General features: G+C 37.7%; 1 protein-coding gene across 1 annotated transcript; it reads right to left on the minus strand.

Annotated features, from left to right (window-relative positions):
- Window positions 1-18,169: 18,169 nt before the first annotated feature.
- Window positions 18,170-19,315, minus strand: LOC121989350 (ethylene-responsive transcription factor ERF039-like). Its single transcript, XM_042543338.1, has one exon. The coding sequence runs from the start codon at window positions 19,304-19,306 to the stop codon at window positions 18,524-18,526; it is 783 nt and encodes a 260-aa protein (XP_042399272.1). The 5' UTR covers window positions 19,307-19,315; the 3' UTR covers window positions 18,170-18,523.
- Between the last annotated feature and the right edge of the window lie 3,040 nt (window positions 19,316-22,355).

Consider the following 22,355-nt stretch of genomic DNA (forward strand, 5'->3'; position numbering starts at 1 on the left):
CTGTTCCCTCTACGGGGAACGTGTCCTCACCTACTCCCCTCAGGAGAGATTACCTGGTGCCAATCCGGTCCTCCAGACCGACTGGACTTTCCACCTAGGGTTACCACCCCCTAGGGTTTTTCTCCACCTAGGGTTACCACCCCCTAGGACCTAGGGTTACCACCCTCTAGGGTTTTTCTCCATCTAAGGTTACCACCCCCTAGGACCTAAGGTTACCCCCCCCCCCCCCTTAGGATTTTCCTCCACCGAGGGTTACCACCCCCTAGGACCTAAGGTTGTTGCCCCTTAGGGTTTTCCTTCACCTAGGGTTACCACCCCTTAGGACCTAGGGTTACCACCCCCTAGGGTTTTCACCTTACCTAACCGCAGCTAGGACTTTTGCCTAAGTATCACTTAGGACTTTCCTGCAAGCTCCATGAACCTTGTTAGATAACACCACAGATTAACTTTGAACCCTTTGTCATAATCAAAACTCAGGTTCGATCATCTGGTGCTCACTGCACCAACACGGACTGCCCGGTTCTGACTTCAGATTCCCGACCAGAAACCCTAGGTCGAATCGACGCCTACTATTCCCTCACCGGGGAACACATCCTCACATACTTTACTCAGGAGAGTTTACCTATTGCCAGTTGATCCTCCAGACCAACTGGACTTTTGCTCAGCGCCCGAGGCTCCAGGACTTTCTGCTGGACGTCCACTCCACGACCCGCCCAGTCTTTCACCTGGTTCGCGACATTAAGACTTTCCACCTAGAGTCCTCGACTCTAGGACTTTTGCCCGAATCCCTCGACTCGCCAAGACTTCCCGCCTAGGGTTACCTCCCCCTAGGACCTATGGTTACCTCCCTCTAGGGTTTTCCACCTGCCTAACCGCAGCTAGGATTTTTGCCTAAGTACACTTAAGACTTTCTTGTAACTCATTCAAACACGTTAGATTACAAATAACCTTAACTTTGAATCCTTTGTCATTATCAAAACTTAGGTTCGATCGTCAGATGTTTCCCGTACCAACAATCTCCCCCTTTTTTATTATAGCAACAAAATTCAAAGTTAAGTAATACGGAAGATAAATGCAATATTAAGAATCAAGCAATTGCAATGTTAAGTAAATGTAACAAACTGTTTCTAGTATTCGCTTTTATTTTACTTTAACTTTCTTAATTTTTACTTTCCTCTCCCCCTTTGCCATAAATCAAAAATACATAGAGATGGAAAGAAAAAATAATCTGCTCCCCCTGAAAGATAGCTTGGAAAAATATTTACTTGTTTGAATTTTTGAAAATGATTTAGCAAATAATATCTAGTCAAATAATAAGTTTGTAAGTTAATAAATTAAATTCAAGTATAAAACCCAAGCTAATTTTCATAAAACTTTGAATATTGAACACAGTTAAAAACTTTGAAAAAAGAAAATACTAAGCTTTAACCTTTTAACTTTAGTTCAAAATAATTTAATCTAACATAATAAGTTAAAAATCTTTTATATTTCAAGGCCAAGTTTAAAAAATGATTTTATTTTCAAGTCAAAAATAATTTTAAATCCAAGTCAAAGAAAATAATTTTGTTTTAAAAACCAAGTCAAAAATAATTTTATTTTAAAAACAAGAAACAACTTGGTTAAAAAAATAATTTTTTTTATTTTTTTTTCACTCCCCCTTGATTCATGCTAGTTAATTTAAAAAATTTAAAGTCCCATAGTCCAAGCATGAGTAATCAAATTATTTACTAACAACCAACTGTCTAACCTTTAGTTACTAGTTGTTTACCAAGAGGTAGTAGCTTTCACTTGGTTAGTCAACTTAAGTAAATGTTCCAGATAGTTTTGACTAAGCATAGATCACTTAACTTGATTAATATGATTTTGGTATTTATTGTCCAAACTTATGTCGATGCACAAACATAAGCATTCTTAAGTCCAAGTAGTACCCTATGCATCTCACACCATTCTAAGTGGTTTTCATTCACAAGCAAGGTAAATCTAGTGTGCTTGTGAGATGCTCTGGGTAAGAACTAGGGGTACATATTTTCTAAGGGGTAAATTCCTAGGCTAAATCTAATATTTTGAAAAACTAATAAAATTGGGATTTTGAAAATATTTTTCCTAGGATTTGAAATCAAAGTATTCTAATTTTTGAAATTGCAAAAGAAGAATCAATTTTGAAAGCACCCTCTATTCTACTAAGTACATCCCTATTTACCTTCTGAGTGCACTGAACTCAAGTTCAGCTAAGGATTTTATGAAAATATCAGCCAGGTTTGACTTGGACTCAACATACTTAAGTACAATGCCACCCTTAGCTGCACATGATATTCGTCGACCTAGAAAAAACTTATGATAGAATCCTAAGAAAAATTATATGGAGAAATCTAGAAAAGATAGGTGTTAATATAGCATATATTAAACCAATTAAGGACATGTATGAAGATTTAATGACAAGAATAAAGATATCCAGCAAATTAACTGAAGTATTTCACATAAAGATAAGGTTACATCAAGGATCAACTCTAAGTTTTTATCTTTTTACACTAATCATGGATGAACTCACTACACATTCAAAATACAGTACCACTATATATGTTATTTGCATATGATATTATTTTGGTAGATGAGACACGTGAAAGAGTAAATACTAAACTAGAATCTTAGCAGAAAATACTAGAAGTGAACAGTTTTAGGCTTAGTTAAGTAAAGATAGAATATATAAAATTTAAGTTTAGCAATATTAGACATAACGAGACAATTGTTAAGATAGGAGATGATGAGTTGTTTGTAAGTGAGAGTACATTTTAAGTATTTATGATCATTTTTACAAAACGATAGAAGGATTAAGAGATGTCTTACATAAAATATAAACGGGATGGTTAAAATAAAGAAAACATCAGGTGTTCTTTGTGATCTTAAAATGTATCTAAGACTTAAAGGAATATTTTACAAAACGACGATTAGATCTACTATGTTATATGGACCTGAATCTTGAACTATGATACGAGCACATGAGAAGAAGATGAAAGTTACAAATATGAAGACGTTAAGATGGATATGCTGACATACAAGGATGGACAAGATAAGAAATAAAAATATTAGAGAGATAATCGAGGTTGCACATGTTGAAACCCCAAGGTTGTTTTGATGTGATCAACAAGTTAAGTTAGGTCTGTTGGGACCGAAATGTAGCTAGAGGGGGGTGAATAGCTCATCGAGATCATCGTGCTCGTCGTTGCTCGCTTCTTGGTATGATGTGCAGCAGAAATACAAGAAACACAAACAACAACGCTAACTCTAGGGATTTACTTGGTATCCACCTCAAGAAGAGGTGACTAGTCCAAGGATCCACACACTCACGCACCCTCCACTATAAAAAACACTCCTTCTCGGTAACTACCGAAGGCGGAGAAGCCTTACAAGCTCACAATACAACAATAAGAAAGAAAGAAGCAAAATACAAGTAAATCTTACAAGATTACAATAAAACCCTAGCTTCTTCTTCTTCTTGTTGTAACTCACCTCTTGACTTGGATGTGCCTCCAAGAACCTTCAAGAACTGGCGGTGAGGAAGAAAGTATCGCTGTGGAGCTTTACTGTGATTGCCGTAGAGAAGAGATGGAAGCTCTATCGAAGAAAATGCTCGTCAACGTCTATATTTGCGCCAACGGTCGAATCCCAATCGATTGGATTGCTCCCAATCGATTGGGGAGGCTTTGGATCGATCGACCGATCGATCCAGAGCGCCTTTGTGCTCTCTGGAATCGCCCTGAATCGATTGCCCGATCGATTTAAGGCTTCTCGAGCGATTTCCAGCGCTCCAATCGATTGGACGATCGATTGGAGGTTTCAATCGATCAACTGATCGATTCAGAAGCTTACTGTTTGCTCATAAACTCTCTCAATCGATTGACCGATCGATTGGGGAAGTTTCAATCGATTACCCAATTGATTCAGCCCATTTCTGCATGAATTCGCGTCACCAAATCGATTGACCAATCGATTGAACCCCCCAATTGATTGGCTAATTGATTGGAAAGTAGAAAACTGGATAGAGCTTAAAATTATCTTCATTTTGCATTCGAGATCACCTTATTCCGATATCCGAGTCAAAAGTTATGGTCTTCGGAAGTTTACTACGTCCGAACTTCCTAGTTCCATGCCAACTCCCTATTTGACTTACGACCGTCGGTCAACTTTTGACCCATCTGGACTTTCTCTTTTCCAACTTCTCGTTAGACTTCTGATCACCAAGTATAATCCTCCTTGACCCACTTAGATTTACCGTCTCATGTCAAGTGTCCGGTCCTCCATGACCCACTTGGACTTTCACCAAATGTCCGGTCACCCTTGACCCATCTGGATTTCTACTTGTCTGGCTTCACTCACTAGGACTTTCACCTAGCTTCACTCACTAGGATTTTTAAACTGCCTAGCTTCACTCACTAGGTCTTCCACCTGGCTTCACTCACCAAGATTTTCCCAACTGTCTGGCTTCACTCACCAGGACTTCCTTTTTGCCTAACTTCACTCACTAGGTCTTTCACCTGGCTTCACTCACCAGGACTTTCCTTCTGCCTAGCTTCACTCACTAGGACTTTCACCTAGCGTCACTCACCAGGATTTTCCTTCTGTCTAACCTTCCAGTTAGGACTTTCCCAGTCAAGTATCTGATTAACCTTGACCTACTTAACTCTTCTTCACTAAACTGGTCAACCTTGACCAAAGGGGAATTGTACCAACAATCTCCCCACATGAACAATTGCACCTGCAATCTCCATGTACTGTCTCCATGTATTGTCAAACATCGAAACCCAAACATCAAGACTCAAGCTTGAACCAACTCAAGCTTAGTCAACCAGGTCAACCTTGACCTAGGGAATATTACACCAACAATCTTCTCATTTTTGATGTTTGACAATACCTTTAAGTTATGATACCTTTGAGTTAAGCTAATCTCATAGTCTTAACTCCTTCATGCCAATATATGAATGAGGATTCTCTTCATTCTCCTCATTTTCTAGAGGGCAAACTCCCTCTTAGGTAATGAAGACCTAACTTAAATCCTACATTCTCCCCTATTGACATACATCAAAAACTCTCTCCCTGAAAAGTTACCCAACATTGTTCACAACTTCACATGTTGTGTACAACACTATAATGAAGGTCTCATACCCTTCATTATCTTTTAATACTCACCCTTGAGCATTAACTAATTCAACAAAGAAGGTCTCATACCCTTCATTCAGCATCAATGCTCATCCTTGAGCACGAACACCCAAACAATAAAGATATCCACTCGCCATTGTATTCAAAATACTCAACCTTGAGAATTTACGCTAAGGAAGGTTAACCACCTTCCAAGGTGTATGAAAAATAGATTTTCATGTCCTTAAAGAGTAACTCCCCCTAAAGACATGCACGTAACTTCTATCATTACACCAACAATGACTTGGAATCCCTAAACATATAGAAAACCCAAATTTAGAAGGCTTTGAGGTTCAAAAATTCAATATTGAAATCAAACCTCAACCTAAACCTCTACTTAGTCTTACTTAACCAATCTATCCTTATTTTCATCATGAAAACTCCCCCTAAATGTATACAATTATATTTTGAGGGATAAGGAATGGTTACATAGACTAAAAATGCTAAAATCTAGCTTACCCAGCCAAAATCAGCATTTCAATCGATTGGAGTTGGGTTCCAATCGATTGAACCCATCTGAATCGATCCACTGATCGATTCAGGCTGCGTGGATCGATCGGTGGATCGATCCAGCAAGCTTCTGCTCGCGAGAAATGCCTTCTCAATCGATCGCCCAATCGATTGAGGCACTCCAATCGATCGTGTGATCGATTGAAGCTCTGAAAATGCTGAAATTAACTTTCAATCAATTTCAGAAACTCCCCAAAAATTCTACAAAATTCAAAAAATCATGAAAATTCATGTAGACATTCCTTAGGGCATATACTATCAAGGAAAAATAGTTTTCTATGAAAAAACTTTCTGTTTTCAAAGATTGACACAAACTTGAAAACTTGTAAAAACTTTAGAGTTTTCTTCCAAGTTTGTGCCTAACTATTCAATGATGATTACTATCAAAAGATAGTCTTCATCAAGGTTTTCCAAAGTATATTTAAAACTGTTTTCAAAACCAATATCCAACCATATTTTTTGAGCTCAATGCACATGACTTGTACATTAGCTTTCCCAATGATTGGAAAACATATAACCATGTGTTTTAATGAACTTAAAACTCAAAAGAATGCACTAAATCAACATCTTGAGTTTTGTTCATCATCCTAACATCTCACTTGTATTTAATGTGTACGAAACCACATACAAGTCACCTTATACTTCTTAGTGAGATGTAAACTTTGGTTTTGCCCTAATCTAGGGATCATGCATATCTATCTAGGCATTTTGAGGTTATGAACATCTACCAAGGATATTGCTTGTTAATGAATGTCATTTGTCCTTAGTTTGCAAGGAATTAAAATAATGCATGATGCGTTATGACATACATTAAAGATAAATAATTTTCATAAAAAAAATTTCCTATGACTACATGATGTATGTATGACATGACATGGTATTTTTGTGTTTTTCATAATAAGACATGAGTGCAAGAATAAATATGATGTCATGACATATGATGGGCAAACAAAGCATGACAAATTTTAGCATAAATAAAAAATACCTAGGTTACCTATCTAAGTATCCTAAAGCCTTTGCTAACTTAAAGTTTAAACCTAGATTGCCCAATACTTCCCAAGAAAATGTCAACACCCAATTTTGACATTTCCTTTGCTTTTCCTACATTGTGCCAATAAAAATTAAGCATATTCCTCAAATTTTGGCACAAATTACTCTTTTAAAGAGTAGCAAATTTATCCTTTTCATTTTCAAACGTTAACAATAACCTTGAAAATGCTCTCCGAGTGTCAACTTCATCAAAGTTGGGTTAACTACCCTTCTAATCAGAGTTGACACTCTCTAACCCATCTAAGGGGTAGATAAAATGCTCCTAGGAACCCAAAACCTATTGGTGCTCCTTGGATGCTCTAGGTATTCACTAGGGATAACTTCCCTAGATACCTTCCTAGTGACCTTGTTAGGCTTCTTAGAGTCCTTGGTTATCTTTTCTAGGTTAACTCTAGGGATTGCTTCCCTTGTGACCTTTTTAGTGACTTTCTTAGATTTCTTAGAAGTCTTAGTCACGTTTGTTGTTGCAAAAATACTTCTAGGGATAACTTCCCTTATATTTTTGACTTGACCACTAGGCCCAGGGTTAGTTTCATAACTATATGGAACTCTATGGTAAGAAGGCACATCCTTTTTGGTTTTAGGTTTGTATCCCAAACCTCTATGACCCTTGGATGACCCTTGTTGTCCTAAACCTAGATTTTGCTCATTTTGCCCTTTTAGGATATTTTCCATCCTTTTTAGGGTCTTTTCTAATTCATCAAGTCTTGACCTCAAGACTTGATTTTCTCTCATTAAATCCTTAGTTTTTGGTTTTTCATTTAATCCTTGAGCAATTTTATTTTTAGGCTTGTAACTAAAATCCTTAGAATTCTTGCCTAAATTTTTATCTACCTTCCTAGAGCTAGGTGTGGTCATTTTAGCATGAAGAGCTACATGTTTTTCCTTAATGCTATCATGCTTCCTATTTCTATGGTAAATAGCATTAAAATGATATAAATTAGAACTAACATGTTTTTTACCATAATTTAAAGATATAGGCTAAATAAATGATATCTTGCGTTTTACCTTTGAAGCTCCCCCTTAATCCATGCTTCCTCCTTTAGCTTTGACCGCTTTCTTCCCCTTAGGACATTGACTCTAGTAATGTCCTTTTTTATGGCACGAGAAACACACAATGTTCTCCTTGCTCTTCTTTGTAGCGGGAGCGGTCTCCTTAGGCTTCTCCTTGCCCTTTAATGTCACTTGGCCCTTCTTCTTTGCCAAGTTAAGGCACTTGCTTTTGTAGTGCCCATGTTCCCTACACTCAAAACATATGATATAATTTTTATTTTTAATTGAAATACTTATACCTTCACATGTAGGGATGGCACTTGCTCCTCCTTTTGATGTTTCTTGATTTTTGGAGGATGCATTGTCTTCTTCTCCATTTGACCCGGATGTAGAAGCTTCTCCTTCTTCTTGATCCGATGCCAACAAGGGTCGCTCCCCCTCAATCCTAGAGGTGGAGACTTCTTCATCTTCATCTTGTACATGGAACAAGGAGTATGCTCCCTCTTTGTCCTTTTCGTTGCATTCCTTTGAAGATGAAGCTTCTTGGACTTCTTCTTCGGAAGTTGAGCATCTCTCAATTTCAGAGTCCTCTTGATTTTGATCCAATGAGTCACCCTCTTTGGATTCTTCTTGATCTGGTACAGTGGAGGGGATCTCATGAATCGTTGCCCATTTGCTCCAAAGCTCCTTGGCATCCTTGAATTCTCCAATTTGCTCCAAAATGTGGCTAGGCAATAGATTGACCAAAAGCTTGGTCACTTTATCATTGGCCTCGCTCCTTTGAATTTGTTCTTGGCTCCACTTGCTTCTCTTGAGAATTTTATCCTTTGAACTTGTTGGAGCTTCGAAGCCTTCCATAAGAGCAAACCATTGCTCTATATCCACCATCAAGAAATTTTTTATTATTGATCTCCAAAGATCGAATCTCATCATTGTGAATGGTGGAGGCACCCTCGTGTCGAATCCGAGTCCATCTTGGAATTCCATCTTGAAGTTGAGCTTCTTGAATTCTTTGACTTTGATGAATTTGCTTCAACTTCTTCACTCTAGCTTTGTTGCCCCTTCCGGCGATGATTCCGATGAAGAGCGGTCTCGCTCTGATACCACTTGTTGGGACCAAAATATAGCTAGAGGGGGGGTGAATAGCTCGTCGAGATCGTCATGCTCGTCGTTGCTCGCTTCTTGGGATGATGCGCAGTGGAAATACAAGAAACACAAACAACAACGCTAACTCTAGGGATTTACTAGGTATCCACCTCAAGAAGATGTGACTAGTCCAAGGATCCACACACTCACACACCCTCCACTATAAAAACACTCCTTCTCGGTAACTACCGAAGGCGGAGAAGCCTTACAAGCTCACAATACAACAATAAGAAAGAAAGAAGCAAAATACAAGTAAATCTTACAAGATTACAATGAAACCCTAACTTCTTCTTCTTGTTGTTGTAACTCGCCTCTTAACTTGGATGTGCCTCCAAGAACCTTCAAGAACTGGCGGTGAGGAAGAAAGGATCGCTGTGGAGCTTTGCTGTGATTACCGTAGAGAAGAGATGGAAGCTCTATCGAAGAAAACGCTCGCCAACGTCTATATTTGCGCCTTCCAATCGATTGGATTGCTCCCAATCGATTGGATTGCTCCCAATCGATTGGGGAGGCTTTGGATCGATTGACCAATCGATCCAGAGTGCCTCTGTGCTCTCTGGAATCACCCTGAATCGATTGCCCGATCGATTCAAGGCTTCTCGAGCGATTTCCAGCGCTCCAATCGATTGGTCGATCGATTGGAGGTTTCAATCGATCAACTGATCGATTCAGAAGCTTATTGTGTAACACCCGTCCCTCCTGCTAGTAGGGTGCGGGGTTACGTACTTAACCATTTCTATTTCTATTTGCGAAAGCATATATGCATATTAAAATTTCTTTTGAAAATAAAAACACATAAGAATATCTCGAAGTCATACGGACAATAACATAACACACTAGTCCATGTTAACATAACCAAATAACTTAAGCAGGTCTTCGTTTGCCTTAGCCAAGCCACCACCACACACATCTCCTTGCCTCTCCTGCAGCTCCCTTAGGTCATCCATTCTTTGCCCTTATCTGTGGTACAAGGAAAGTAAGCTATAAACACACAGGCTTAGTAAGATCCTATCGTATTCACAAAATCCATATATCAATGCATAAACACATAATCATACAACCATAATATATGATCATCTAACATCATAAGGGCATAGCATGTTATATCATAGATCATAAGGAACATCATGCTAAATCATATCATAAATCCAAATGTCATAAGAGCATAGCATGTCATATCGTAAATCATATCATATCAGTTCATAAATAACATTATGTTGTATCATATCATCAATCATCATGTCCTATAAATCATAAATCGTATCATGCAAGATGTCTTTTAAAACATGGGTCATGTCATATGCAAGATGTTTTAAAACATAGCATATAGTACTTGAACATAATATCATCACGAGGGCCCGGCTTGTACCACATACATATATAAATGCGCGCAATCCCTAGGACAGGGTAGCTAGCCCCGAACCTACTAGGGATCTAGATCCGTTCATAGTCCGTCGACCTAGGGGCGTACTAAGGAGCTCATCCCTTTACTAGACCCGTTCATAGTCCGTCGGCCTAGGGGCGCTTATGGAGCCCACCCTTGGTACAAGTCATACAAAGTAAAATATCATATCATGGTTTATATCATAACATAACACATCTTATCTTATCATATCATGAGGAGTAAAGCATGCATATTTGGGCACACAGCACATGCATGGATCATAAACATACATAATGAACATGTCATTTATCACATCATAAAACATGCATATTTGGGCACACAGCACATGTATGGATCATAAGCATACATAATGAACATGTCATTTATCATATCATAAAACTTGCATATTTGGGCACACAGCACATGCATGGATCATAAGCATACATAATGAACATGTCATTTATCATATCATAAAACATGCATAATTGGGCACAAAGCACATGCATGGATCATAAGCATACATAATGAACATGTCATCTATCATATCATAAAACATGCATAATTGGGCACAAGGCACATCATAAAAGACACAATCATGCATAGCATCAGTAAATAACATTTCCTAATACATAACACATCATGTGAAGCATATCTAAGCTTTTAAGCTCATAATGGCCGAACCACTCATAAGGAGAAAACCAAGCTATAGGCAACATGCAAGTGTGAACTCCTAGCTAAATTCATATCATATTATCAAGAGGTACATGAGCATTCTAGGTTCACTTTTTAGCTTCTTTAAAACCCTAATTTTGGTCTTGGCCGAAACACACATGAAGGGAAACTAGATTTTAAATGAACATATAAGCATAATCACCTAGCTAAATTCATATCATATTATTGAGAGATACATGAGCATGCTAGGTTAACTTTTAGCTTCTTTAAAACCCTAGTTTTTGGTCTTGGCCGAAACATACATGAAGGGAAAGCTAACTTTAAAATAACATAAAAACATGAACACCTAACTACATTCATATCACATTATCAAGAGATACATGAGTATGTTAGGTTAAATTTCTAGCTTCTCTAAGCCCTAGTTTTGTTCTTGGCCGAAACATACATGAAGGGAAAGCTAACTTTAAAACAACATAAAAGCATGAACACCTAACTACATTCATATCACATTATCAAGAGATACATGAGCATGTTAGGTTAAATTTCTAGCTTCTCTAAGCCCTAGTTTTGTTCTTGGCCGAAACATACATGAAGGGAAAGCTAACTTTAAAACAACATAAAAGCATGAACACCTAACTACATTCATATCACATTATCAAGAGATACATGAGCATGTTAGGTTAAATTTCTAACTTCTCTAAGCCCTAGTTTTGTTCTTGGCCGAAACATACATGAAGGGAAAGCTAACTTTAACAACTTTCAAGCATAAGAAAAAAACCAACCCAATCCCTTAACATAGCATACATATCATAAGGATGTAGTAAACATGGTTAGTTTAGGTCTTAAGCTTCCCTAGATCCTTCATCTATACTTGGCCGAAAGTTCATATTTAAAAATCTAGGTTTTAAGTCAAACATTCAACATGAGAACATTTACTAGCTTCTTATACTAGGGTACTTATCATAAGATCATAATGGACATGCTTTATTTAGATCTTGATCTACCCAAACAACTCCTTTTATTTTATACTTGGCCGAAAGTTCCAACTTGTTACCATAGGTTTTAAGCATTCTACTCCTTTGTAAAAACAAAAGCAACTTGTACCACAGGTGAGGGGATACTTACATCCTTTCGCTTGTGGTTTTTCTTAAGGAAGAATACTCTAGGTGAAGAGGAAGAAGAGAGCTTCTTCTTCTAGTACTCCCTTTGATTTCTCTTGCTTGGGAAGGGGTAGACCTTGAAGGCTCCTTCTTGTAAATTAGTTTTCTTGGAGAGGAACCTTAGCTTAGCTTTTGGAAATGAGGAGGGGGAGACCTTTTGGTTTCGGTGAAGAATGAAGAAGGAGAAGGAAGGAGGAAGAAGAAAGAAAAAGATTAATCATTTGTCTTTCCTTCTTTTCATCCTTTTTATTTCCTTTGTAATGAACATACCTTCATTCATCCCCCTTAGCCCTCCTATTTACTTCTCTCTTTTAATTCCCACGCAAATAGAGCGAAGAAGGGAAGCAAGCAACTTGTCTTTTGCTTGCTTCTTCTCTTAACCAAGAGGAAGAGAAAGCAAGCTACTTGGTTTTCTCTTGTTCCTTTATTTAACCATCCTCTCACCTTTAACTAATATTTCTATTCTTTTCTATTTACATATCATTCATGTCTCTAGTGGTTATCATACTCCAATTTAACTCTATCATTTGTGGGAGGTTCAAGGTTCAATCCTTGACCACACCTCTTTTTATTTTGGTTTCTATTTATCCCTTTTTCCCTTTCTTTCTTTTATTCTTCTATTTTAAGGAAAAATACTCCTAGGTATAGCTTAGCATTTTGTGGGCGTTACATATTGTTCTCTCAGAAACTCTCCCAATTGATTGACCGATCGATTGGGAAGTTTCAATCGATTACCCAATCGATTCAGCCCATTTCTGCACGAATTCGCGTCACCCAATCGATTGACCAATCGATTGAACCCCCCTAATTGATTGGATAATCGATTGGAAAGCAGAAATCTGGATAGAGCTTGAAATTAACTTCGTTTCGCATTCGAGATCACCTCATTCCGATATCCGAGTCAAAAGTTATGGCCTTCGAAAGTTTACTAAGTCCGAACTTCCTAGTTCCATGCCAACTCCCTATTGGACTTACGACCGTTAAGAAATCGATCAACTTTTGACCCATCTGGACTTTCTCTTTGCCAACTTCTCGTTGGACTTCTGATCACCAAATATAATCCTCCTTGGCCCACTTAGATTTATCGTCTCATGCCAAGTGTCCGGTCCTCCATGACCCACTTGGACTTTCACCAGATGTCCGGTCACCCTTGACCCATCTGGATTTCTACTTGCCTGGCTTCACTCACTAGGACTTTCACCTAACTTCACTCACTAGGATTTTCATACTGCCTAGCTTTACTCACTAGGTCTTCCACCTGCCTTTACTCACCAAGATTTTCCCAACTGCCTAGCTTCACTCATCAGGACTTCCTTTCTGCCTAGCTTCACTCACTAGGTCTTTCACCTGGCTTCACTCACCAGGACTTTCCTTCTGCCTAGCTTCACTCACTGGGACTTTCACCTGGCGTCACTCACCAGGATTTTCCTTCTGCCTAACCTTCCAGTTAGGACTTTCCCAGTCAAGTATCTGGTCAACCTTGACCTACTTGACTCTTCTTCACTAAACTGGTCAACCTTGACCAAAGAGGAATTGTACCAACAATCTCCTCACATGAACAATTGCACCTGCAATCTCCATGTATTGTCAAACATCGAAACCCAAACATCAAAACTCAAGCTTGAACCAACTCAAGCTTAGTCAACCAGGTCAACCTTGACTTAGGGAATATTGCACCAACAAGATCCTGTTGTGTTTTTAACCTTGTGTCTAAGTGTGTGGGAGCTTAGGAGCACAGAGAGTCAAGCAAAAGACGCAGCTAGCGAGAAGAATGGCACGGGAGGGAGCCGACGGGCTTGGCGCGTCTGAGGTACGAGGCGCTGCGGAAGAGTACGCGGAAGGACGAGAGGGAGGCACGTGGCGTTTCCAAGGGACGAGAAACCAGAGTGGAAGGTTGCTCGAGAAGGTCAAAATTGGGTTCGGGTGAGCCTTATTTCGGTTGACTGAAATCACCCAAGTGAACAGAGCTAGAGTGGAAGACCCGAACCGAGGCGAGCAGCACCGGAGCAGAGGGCCTGGACCAAAAGTCAACATAGTTGACTTTAGTGGTCTGGGCGCCCGGATCCCTTCCGAGCACCCGAAGTTGAATTTTGACCAAGATCGCGTCAAACCCGATCTGTTGCGAAGGGGATAAAAGTTTATCCCCTCTCAGGCGCCTAGACCCCTTCTAGGCGCCCCGACCAAGGCTATAAATACAGCCTTGGTCTAGAAGCTTTATAGGAACTCAAGAATTCTGTATTCCAACACTTGTGCACTTCCTCGTTAGTTTAACTTCTTTTTTTTGCGCTTTCACTATTGTAAGAGGCTTCTCCACCTGAAGGAGATATTCTAATGCGTGTTGCATTCCTTGGATTAACAACCTTCTTGGTTGTAACCAAGTCAAGTCTGTGTGCCTCTTTCTGTTTATTACTTTCTGTTTATTTTTATGCAAGTGTTCTGTTGAAAGTTCGAGAAGAGTTTGCTTTTTATTTTTATAGGGTTATTCAACCCCCCCTTCTAGCCGGCCAACGCGGTCCAACAGCATATATTGAGGAAAAACTCTGAGAGACATTTAAGATGGTATGAAGATGTACTTAGGTGACTATTAAATGCTCTAATTAGGTGATGTGAAAATATAATAAATGCTCATATCAAACAAGGAAGAAAATGACCAAAAATGACTTGGTTGACAATAATAAAATAAAAGAAATTATTTAAATATAAATAATGACATAGCAGTGGATAGAGCTCAATGACGTAAAGGATCCATATACCCGATCTCACCTAGTGGTTGTTGTTGTAGTATAAAAAAAAATATACTAGCATAGAGTTCTTTATTAATGTTTTAGAAAGTCAATTTAGTTTTTAGATAAATTTGTTTATGTTGATGCAATCCTCTCATCAATTTTGACCAAATTAATTAATCTCGAGTTAACTTGAGTTGAGTTTCAATATTTGATTAATATATCTATTAACAAAAGAAAGATGACAAACAGAAAGAGAGTTTATTAGAGAGGAGGATTGTCAGTGTAATTGGCCTTGAGTCAGGTTGACCCAAATTGATTTAATTAGTTGAGAGTGAAGTCAAGTCGATAATGATTGACAAGGCACTTGACAATTGAAAGTTCAACAGAAGTTAGCAAGAGAGAAGTTTAAGTGGGTCACAGTTGAGTTAACACTTGGCAGTTAAAAGTCCAAATATGTTAAGACAAACTGAATGTTTTGCAATAGTGAAGTCCAAATATATCAAGCAGGACTAGATGTTTGACAATGACAAAACTTGATAGATCAATGTTGATTGGATTAGGCATGAGATAAGACATCCAAACAGGTCTAGGAGGACTAGATGTTTGGCAATGGTGAAGTCTTGAAAAGTCAAAGTTGATCGAATATTAGACATGAGATGAAATCCTAGCTAGTCTAGGTTCGCCGGATGTTAAGTAAGAAATATCTCGATAAGTCGAATTCAATCGGATACTAAGCAAGGATGAGACCCTAGTAAGTCAGGGTTGACCTGTACTAATCATATAAGGAAGTTTTAGAGACATGGGAGTCAGTTGGAATAAAAAAAAATCAATATGAATAATATTTTCAACACCGTGAATAATGAATTAATCAATTGATAAACAGTATTAGTTGACTGATGTGAATAGTATCTTGCTACAGTGCTTTCAGTCCTAACGTAAATCCGCCCTTGAATGTCACTATGGTAGCAAATAGAAGGTTTTTAAGTCGACTGTGGCACTCGACTATTTGAACAACAATCAATTGATAAATAGTTATAGTAGATTGTTCATTGTCAATCCAAAGTTGGTAAGAGTTGTTCTATAAATGCAACGACCGATTTCAATAGAGCAGTCGACTGATGAGCAATCGTTTAATAGGCGAAAATTAGCCCCAATATGAAAACTATAAAAAAATATAGATCCGTTATATTAACAGTCCCCCTAGTGTCAGTCCCATAGATATAGAGGAGGTACATACAGGTACACAGATATCAGGCGCATGGTAGGATAAACCCCAGGTCATCAGTTTATGAGAACCGACCTCTGGCCATTATGCTAGAGATGTCATGCGTTCACCGTCTGTGCTACGCCCTGGGAGCAATATGAAGACTATAAAAGAAGGGTTTCAAAGTGATTTTTGTCGCCGGTTCTTTGGAATTTTGGAGACAAGTGTTGTTGCATTTTCAAACCTAAGAAAGAAGACATCCTAAAACAATCACAAAACACTAGTTTCTTTTATGTAAATTATTTTATTTATATTATTCACATTTATATCTTTATTTTAATTTTTTATTATTGTTATAACCGTGATGATAAGAGATTTCTCCACCTCCAATAAGTATTCGACGAGGAAAGAACTAGTGATGATTTCGCTAGGATAGTAGACTATGGAGTAAGAACCAGGATTCTGAACCATATTAAATTATGTTGTGTTTATTTTTTTTTATTTTATATTTATTTGTATTTCAGCTGTATTAACCTTTTACAAACAAGCACGATGATTTGAACTAACACGATCAAATCGGATGATCATCACCCCTCTAACGATGATATCAATCCCAACAGTTTAATTTTTATTAAAAATTTTATTAGGAAGATTTAAAAGGGGTTAAGATAAGATTGATGCCAGAAAGCTAACACATCGGACTTAATAAATGTCAAGGTAATACATGAAAGCTAAGGCAAATGTCAAGAAAAGACCGAATTAATATAATATCGGATTCTACAAATGAGATTTCGAAGGGCATAATCTAGGGGACAATGTTATGGGGAAAATATCCACTAAGTCAATGAATGACATGCTTGTGAAGCAGCAAAGCACACCAGAGTAAACAAATGCTTTCTTGAGATATCAATAGAGAGTCAATCTTATTGTGACACATGTTAAACAAATTAAAGCAATATAAAATAGTTGGTTCGCAACGGACAAGCAACATCTAATATCACAGCATTAATCAAGCCATTTACCCTAAGCACCACCATCCACCTTAATCCTTCATCTTATGCAAACTGTCATCTCTTTGAGACACTCTGTTTGAATCATGATCAACTCAGGAAAATTAACAAACAGTAGTACATCCATATTCATTGACTTGGACCTAACTAGTACCAACTCAATTGAACCCCATCTCATCTAAATTTCATTCTACTCGACTTTCTCTAGCCATATTTTTTATTACGGTCCGTCTTCATGAAAGTCGGCACCATTTGTGAGACCTGTCACATGTAGAGAGAAGAAAGGAGGGCACCATTAGGCTCACCTAACCCACCAATGAAACAGACGTCCAAGGGGGACAGGACAAACGGACATAAGTTAGCAGCACCTCTCCTTCAAACTATTGACCTGTTCGTCTTTAGGGTGGCATGATCCGATGTCCGTAAAAGCTTCGTGGTAATGGACAGAGAAGCATGAGACACAGTGAAAACACAATTGTGAATGACGTTTCAAGTGAACTATCAGAGTCAGTCCTCAGCAACCCGCGCGCGGATCAATTGCAACATGCTGTAAATTAAAATTATCACTACAACTTCCAAATGGCACGAGGAGCTAGCCATCAAGATCTTAGCTGTCCGGCTGTGATAGCATAGACGACTTTCTGCATTGTCATGCCATTCATGCCACTTCGTTACCTTTAAGTCAGTATTAAATTGTATCATATGCTGCAGCTACTATATGAAAGTTACGTTGGTGGCACATGAAGCTTCTATAGCAATGGCAGGGAGGGCAGTCAAAAGCATACGAGCATCTCATCATAGTGGTAAAAGAGGCACATCATGAGTTGCTCTTTTAGATTGAAGTGCTTCATAATAAATTACCCTTGCTTTCCTTCATGTACAATGAAAGAATAAATCGTTCAATACTTATTCTTTGCTTGTTCCATAGCTTGGCTAAAGTAATGCGATCTGGATTGTATAAACTGATCGAGGACTGGTCTTTGTCAATAAACAATCGAGATTTTACCAAAGTGAGAAAAAGGTCTCATTATGCTTTTTGTGACTATTGCACCAACTGGATTGAAGCAACAATACAATTAAAGCAAACGATAAAGCAGATTAGTGCATTCCAATTCAGCAAATAGTCTAAAAAAATAACCACCCGTTTGATTCTTATTCCTTGCATACAGAGAATTTGATCATTATTAATTGTTTCTCTAATATCAACAAATAAAAACAAGCTTTTGGACAAAAGAAAAGTTAAGAAAATGAAATATATATTGCCTGATTACTTACTGTACATGGAAGTGGAGGAATGGAATTGGCTTTGGGTGAGAAAGCCACCAAGCGGCTGTGAATTCGAGCGAAAATGATGTTTTAGCTGATCGGGCGAGAGTGGAAGAGCTCTGATCACCATCGAAGGGGAGCTCTGAATCGACTGCTCATGGCAGCAAATTAGATATGGAGAACACCAAAGTGCATGGCGACCATGAGCTCTAATAGTGCTCCCACAGGAATGGTTCCTCTATTCGGAACTCGATTGCGTCATCCGGGGCGACCACAAACCACGAGGAAGACGAAGAGGAAGCTGAGTAGCAGAACCCTTCCCTCCCATCCAGAAACAGATCGGGGAGGTCGAACAGCATTTCGTCTGAATCGCTCGTCGAGGGGGTCGATGCGGCGTCCGGCGGCATGGGATCACGGCCGCACTCGAACGATGTGCAGGCGGCGGCGAGGGCGGCCGCCGCCTGGATGTCCTTGGGCGACGCGGAAGCAGGGCGCGGGAGCTCGGCGGCCAAGTGGGGGAAGTTGAGGCGCGCCTCCTGGCCTTTAATGGCGAGCGCGGCGACATCGTGGGCTCGTGCCGCCATCTCGGCCGTCGGGAAGGTGCCCAGCCAGATCCTGGACTTCTTCCGCGGCTCGCGGATCTCCGACACCCATTTGCCCCAACTCCGCTTCCGGACCCCGCTGTAGACAGGGTGTTTCCCATCACTGGTTTTCTTCTTAGCTCCGGCGGCATCAGCAGCGGCGGCCTCGGCCTCTCGCTTCTTAGATCTAGAACTACATTTGCGAGCCTTGGTGTTGTTGGAGACGGTGTGCGCTGATTGGGGCGAGGCATTCGGGCCGGAAGACGAGGGGATAGAAGAGAAGGATGAAGAGGAAGAGATGGCGGTGACGGCGGCGGCCGCGGTGGTTGAAGAGAAAGAGGCGGAGTTATTGGGTTCCCGGTCTTCCATTGTGCCGGCGCTGAGGTAGTTTTGGTGGTGAGGTGGTCGCATAAATAGCCATGCGGTGGATCCTACGATCTATTAACCAACAAAAAAACTAAAAAAACAAAACAAAACAAAAAAATCGAGCCGATAGCACCACGTTTTAAATATGAATAACATTGATCCGTTTGGATATTTATATATTATTAAATCTAATTTAAATATATAAAAAATCAGCTTTTTTCCAAAAAGCACACCAAGATTTTAAATTCTCAAAAAAAAAAAAAAAAAAAAAAAAAGGAATAACGATGACTTATTTTATTAATAAAACTAATATAAACAATGTATTAAAAATCAATATCAAAACTTATATATCAGCATCACAAGTTAACATACTAGCATCATAATAATATTAGTGTTTAAAAATTAACAACACAATTTAAATACCAACACTAATATAATGTTAATTTTTTAAAATGGTAAAGAATAATATATCTGAACTATTCTCAATGGAATTTATTAGAATTAATATCATAAATATACTTTTTCCATTACATATCAACTTTTTAAAAAATCAAGTTTCTAAGATTTATCAATAAATTTTAATCAAAACTCATTAATAAATCTAAAAATTTCGATTGGATTATATTCTTCTTTATTATTTTAAATCAAGACCAAATTTAAACATCATTACTGTAGTGGTATTGATTTTTAAATATCAACATCATAATAATACTAGTGTATTAAATTATGATGTTAACTTTTAAAACAGTGCTGATATTTAAGATTTGATCTTGATTTTAAAAAACCAGCACATTGTTTTTTTATTTTTTTTTCTTATTTTTATTAATAAAATAAGTCGACTTATTTTATTTTTATTCTTTTATGATTAGATATTAAAAAATTCTTTTTTAAATTTTTATTAATCTTCTTTTATATTTTTTAAAATTTTTATTAAAATTTTAAAATTAAAAATAAATAAATTTAAAGGATTAGCTATTAAAATTTAATTTATGAGGAAGAAAAAGAGAGAAAAAAAATCCTAGGAGATGGAAAAAATCCAATGGTCGGTAGAAGTGTAAAATAAAAATTAGGAGAGCCTTCTGTAGAAAAATAAAACATCGATGCGTCTTTTAAAAATTTTAAAACTTTAAATGCGTCTGTTTGGGAAATTACTGAAAGATAAAAGTTTGAACAAAATTCAAGTATTACAAAACAAAACAAAAAAAACGTTGAGACAAATGTGGAGAGAGAAGAGTGTGAAATGGGAAAGACGATGTACCAAAAGAATGAAATTCATGCATCTCGCACCAGGACATGGTCGTATATTACAAAACAGCAAATAAACTATGCACACACAGAGCCGCCAGGGTTGTTAGAGCTGTGAGGCTCCACGAAAAGCCAAAGGAGTAGGAGAAACATGATATCAAATGGATTATTAGATTAATACTTTTTTTATTGACCTCTTAATTTTTTGCAGACCCCTTAATTAAATCCATCATGATGCAAAAGTTTGTTTTTACATAGGTAACCTTCATATCGATTTTTTTAAAACATAGAATTTATTTTAAAATTTATATTTTATATAAAAAAATTTTTAATCCTATCCATTTCTTAAATTTAAATTACATGAATAATAATTTTTAAAATTTAAAAAATAAAATTTATTTCTTAAATATTAAAATTTTATTTTATTTAGAAGAGAGAAAAATAAAAGGAATGAATTGAATAATGAAAAATAAATATTATATAAGAAAAGATAACAAATAATAAAAAATAAAGATAGGGTAAGAAAATAATAATAATAATAAATATAATAAAAATGTAAGGATAGTATATAGGAAAATATGACGGTCTAAATTTAATAAAATGGATAATTTATTTTAAATTTTAAAAATTTTATAGAAAAATTAATATGAATATTTTAAAAGATAAAAAATCTAAGGAATAGACTTAGCTTTGATTCAGAGAGGAAAGAAATTAAGCGTGGAAGAGGAAGCAGGGAACAGAGACGTTTGGAAGGATAGGATGCAAAGTAAAAAAAATAAATCTATAAAATCATCTCCTTGCAAAGTTGGTCGTTCCTTTACCCTCTGTTTGGTTGGGGTTAGGTAAGATTCATTAATAGAAGAGGATGAAAGGGAAAGGGAGGGAAAGTAATATATTTATCTTGCCCTTGTTTGGAAGGGAGGGAAAGTTCAAAGGAATGGAAATGAAGGTTAAATATATAAATTTACAAAAATATCCTTTTATTTTTTTAATAAATCTACATGTGAAAATATAAATAAGGATAAAATTGGGATAATTTTTTCTTACCCTTCCTTACCCCCCAATTTGGGGTGTAAGCAATTTCGCTGATTCCCGAGCATGCAAGGGGAAGTTTTACCCTTCTCTCCCCTTCCCCTTCATGGCTCACTCTCTCCCAAACAAGTGTAAAAATTTTGTTTACCCATGTTTCTCTTTCCCTCCCCTTTACTCACCTCCTCCCAAACAGAGGGTTAATGGCCATTAGCATGGGCCCCACCAAATACTATTTTATTTTATTAATTTTTCTTTTATATTTTTTTAATTTTAAAGTAAGTTTTACATTATTAGCTCGAGGTCCAATATCACAATCAGTCCCACGTCAACCCGAGCCTTTTTAGCTGGGGTAAAATCTAATTTCTAGCTCCGCCGTTACTAGCAAGATAGATGATGTGCACTGGGATAGGGCCGCCCAAGACGGGAAGCCACTCAATGCCTCCTCGCATGGAGCTGTGCGAGGCAATTGTGCAGTGCTTCTAGCACAGTTTGTGCAGTGCTGCTCCGTAGATCGCACAATGTCGGTCGCACGGTGCTGACCACGTAGGCTGGCCGAGGCAGTCACACAGGGCCACTCGTGATTCGTGCGGTTGAGAGCGAAGAAGTCGTAGATAAAAAAAGTGATGTTCAATCTGATTTTAGCAGTATAAAAAAAATCTCTAAAAATCAGTTGCCGTGAACTAATGAAACTATATTTTTGTAAAATTTATCTGTCTCAATTTTTTTAATGATTGCATCAAAAACCTTAGTTTCTTTTGGATTTCCTTCTTAATACAATAGTAACATTATATCATATCTATTATAATACTATTGTCAC

The sequence above is a fragment of the Zingiber officinale genome, chromosome 6B (genome assembly GCF_018446385.1).
Source record: "Zingiber officinale cultivar Zhangliang chromosome 6B, Zo_v1.1, whole genome shotgun sequence".
Taxonomy (NCBI): Eukaryota; Viridiplantae; Streptophyta; class Magnoliopsida; order Zingiberales; family Zingiberaceae; genus Zingiber; species Zingiber officinale.

Coding starts and splice junctions, on each gene's coding strand:
- LOC121989350 (XM_042543338.1), bottom strand. CDS start 19,306: ATGCGACCACCTCACCACCAAAACTACCTCAGCGCCGGCACAATGGAA.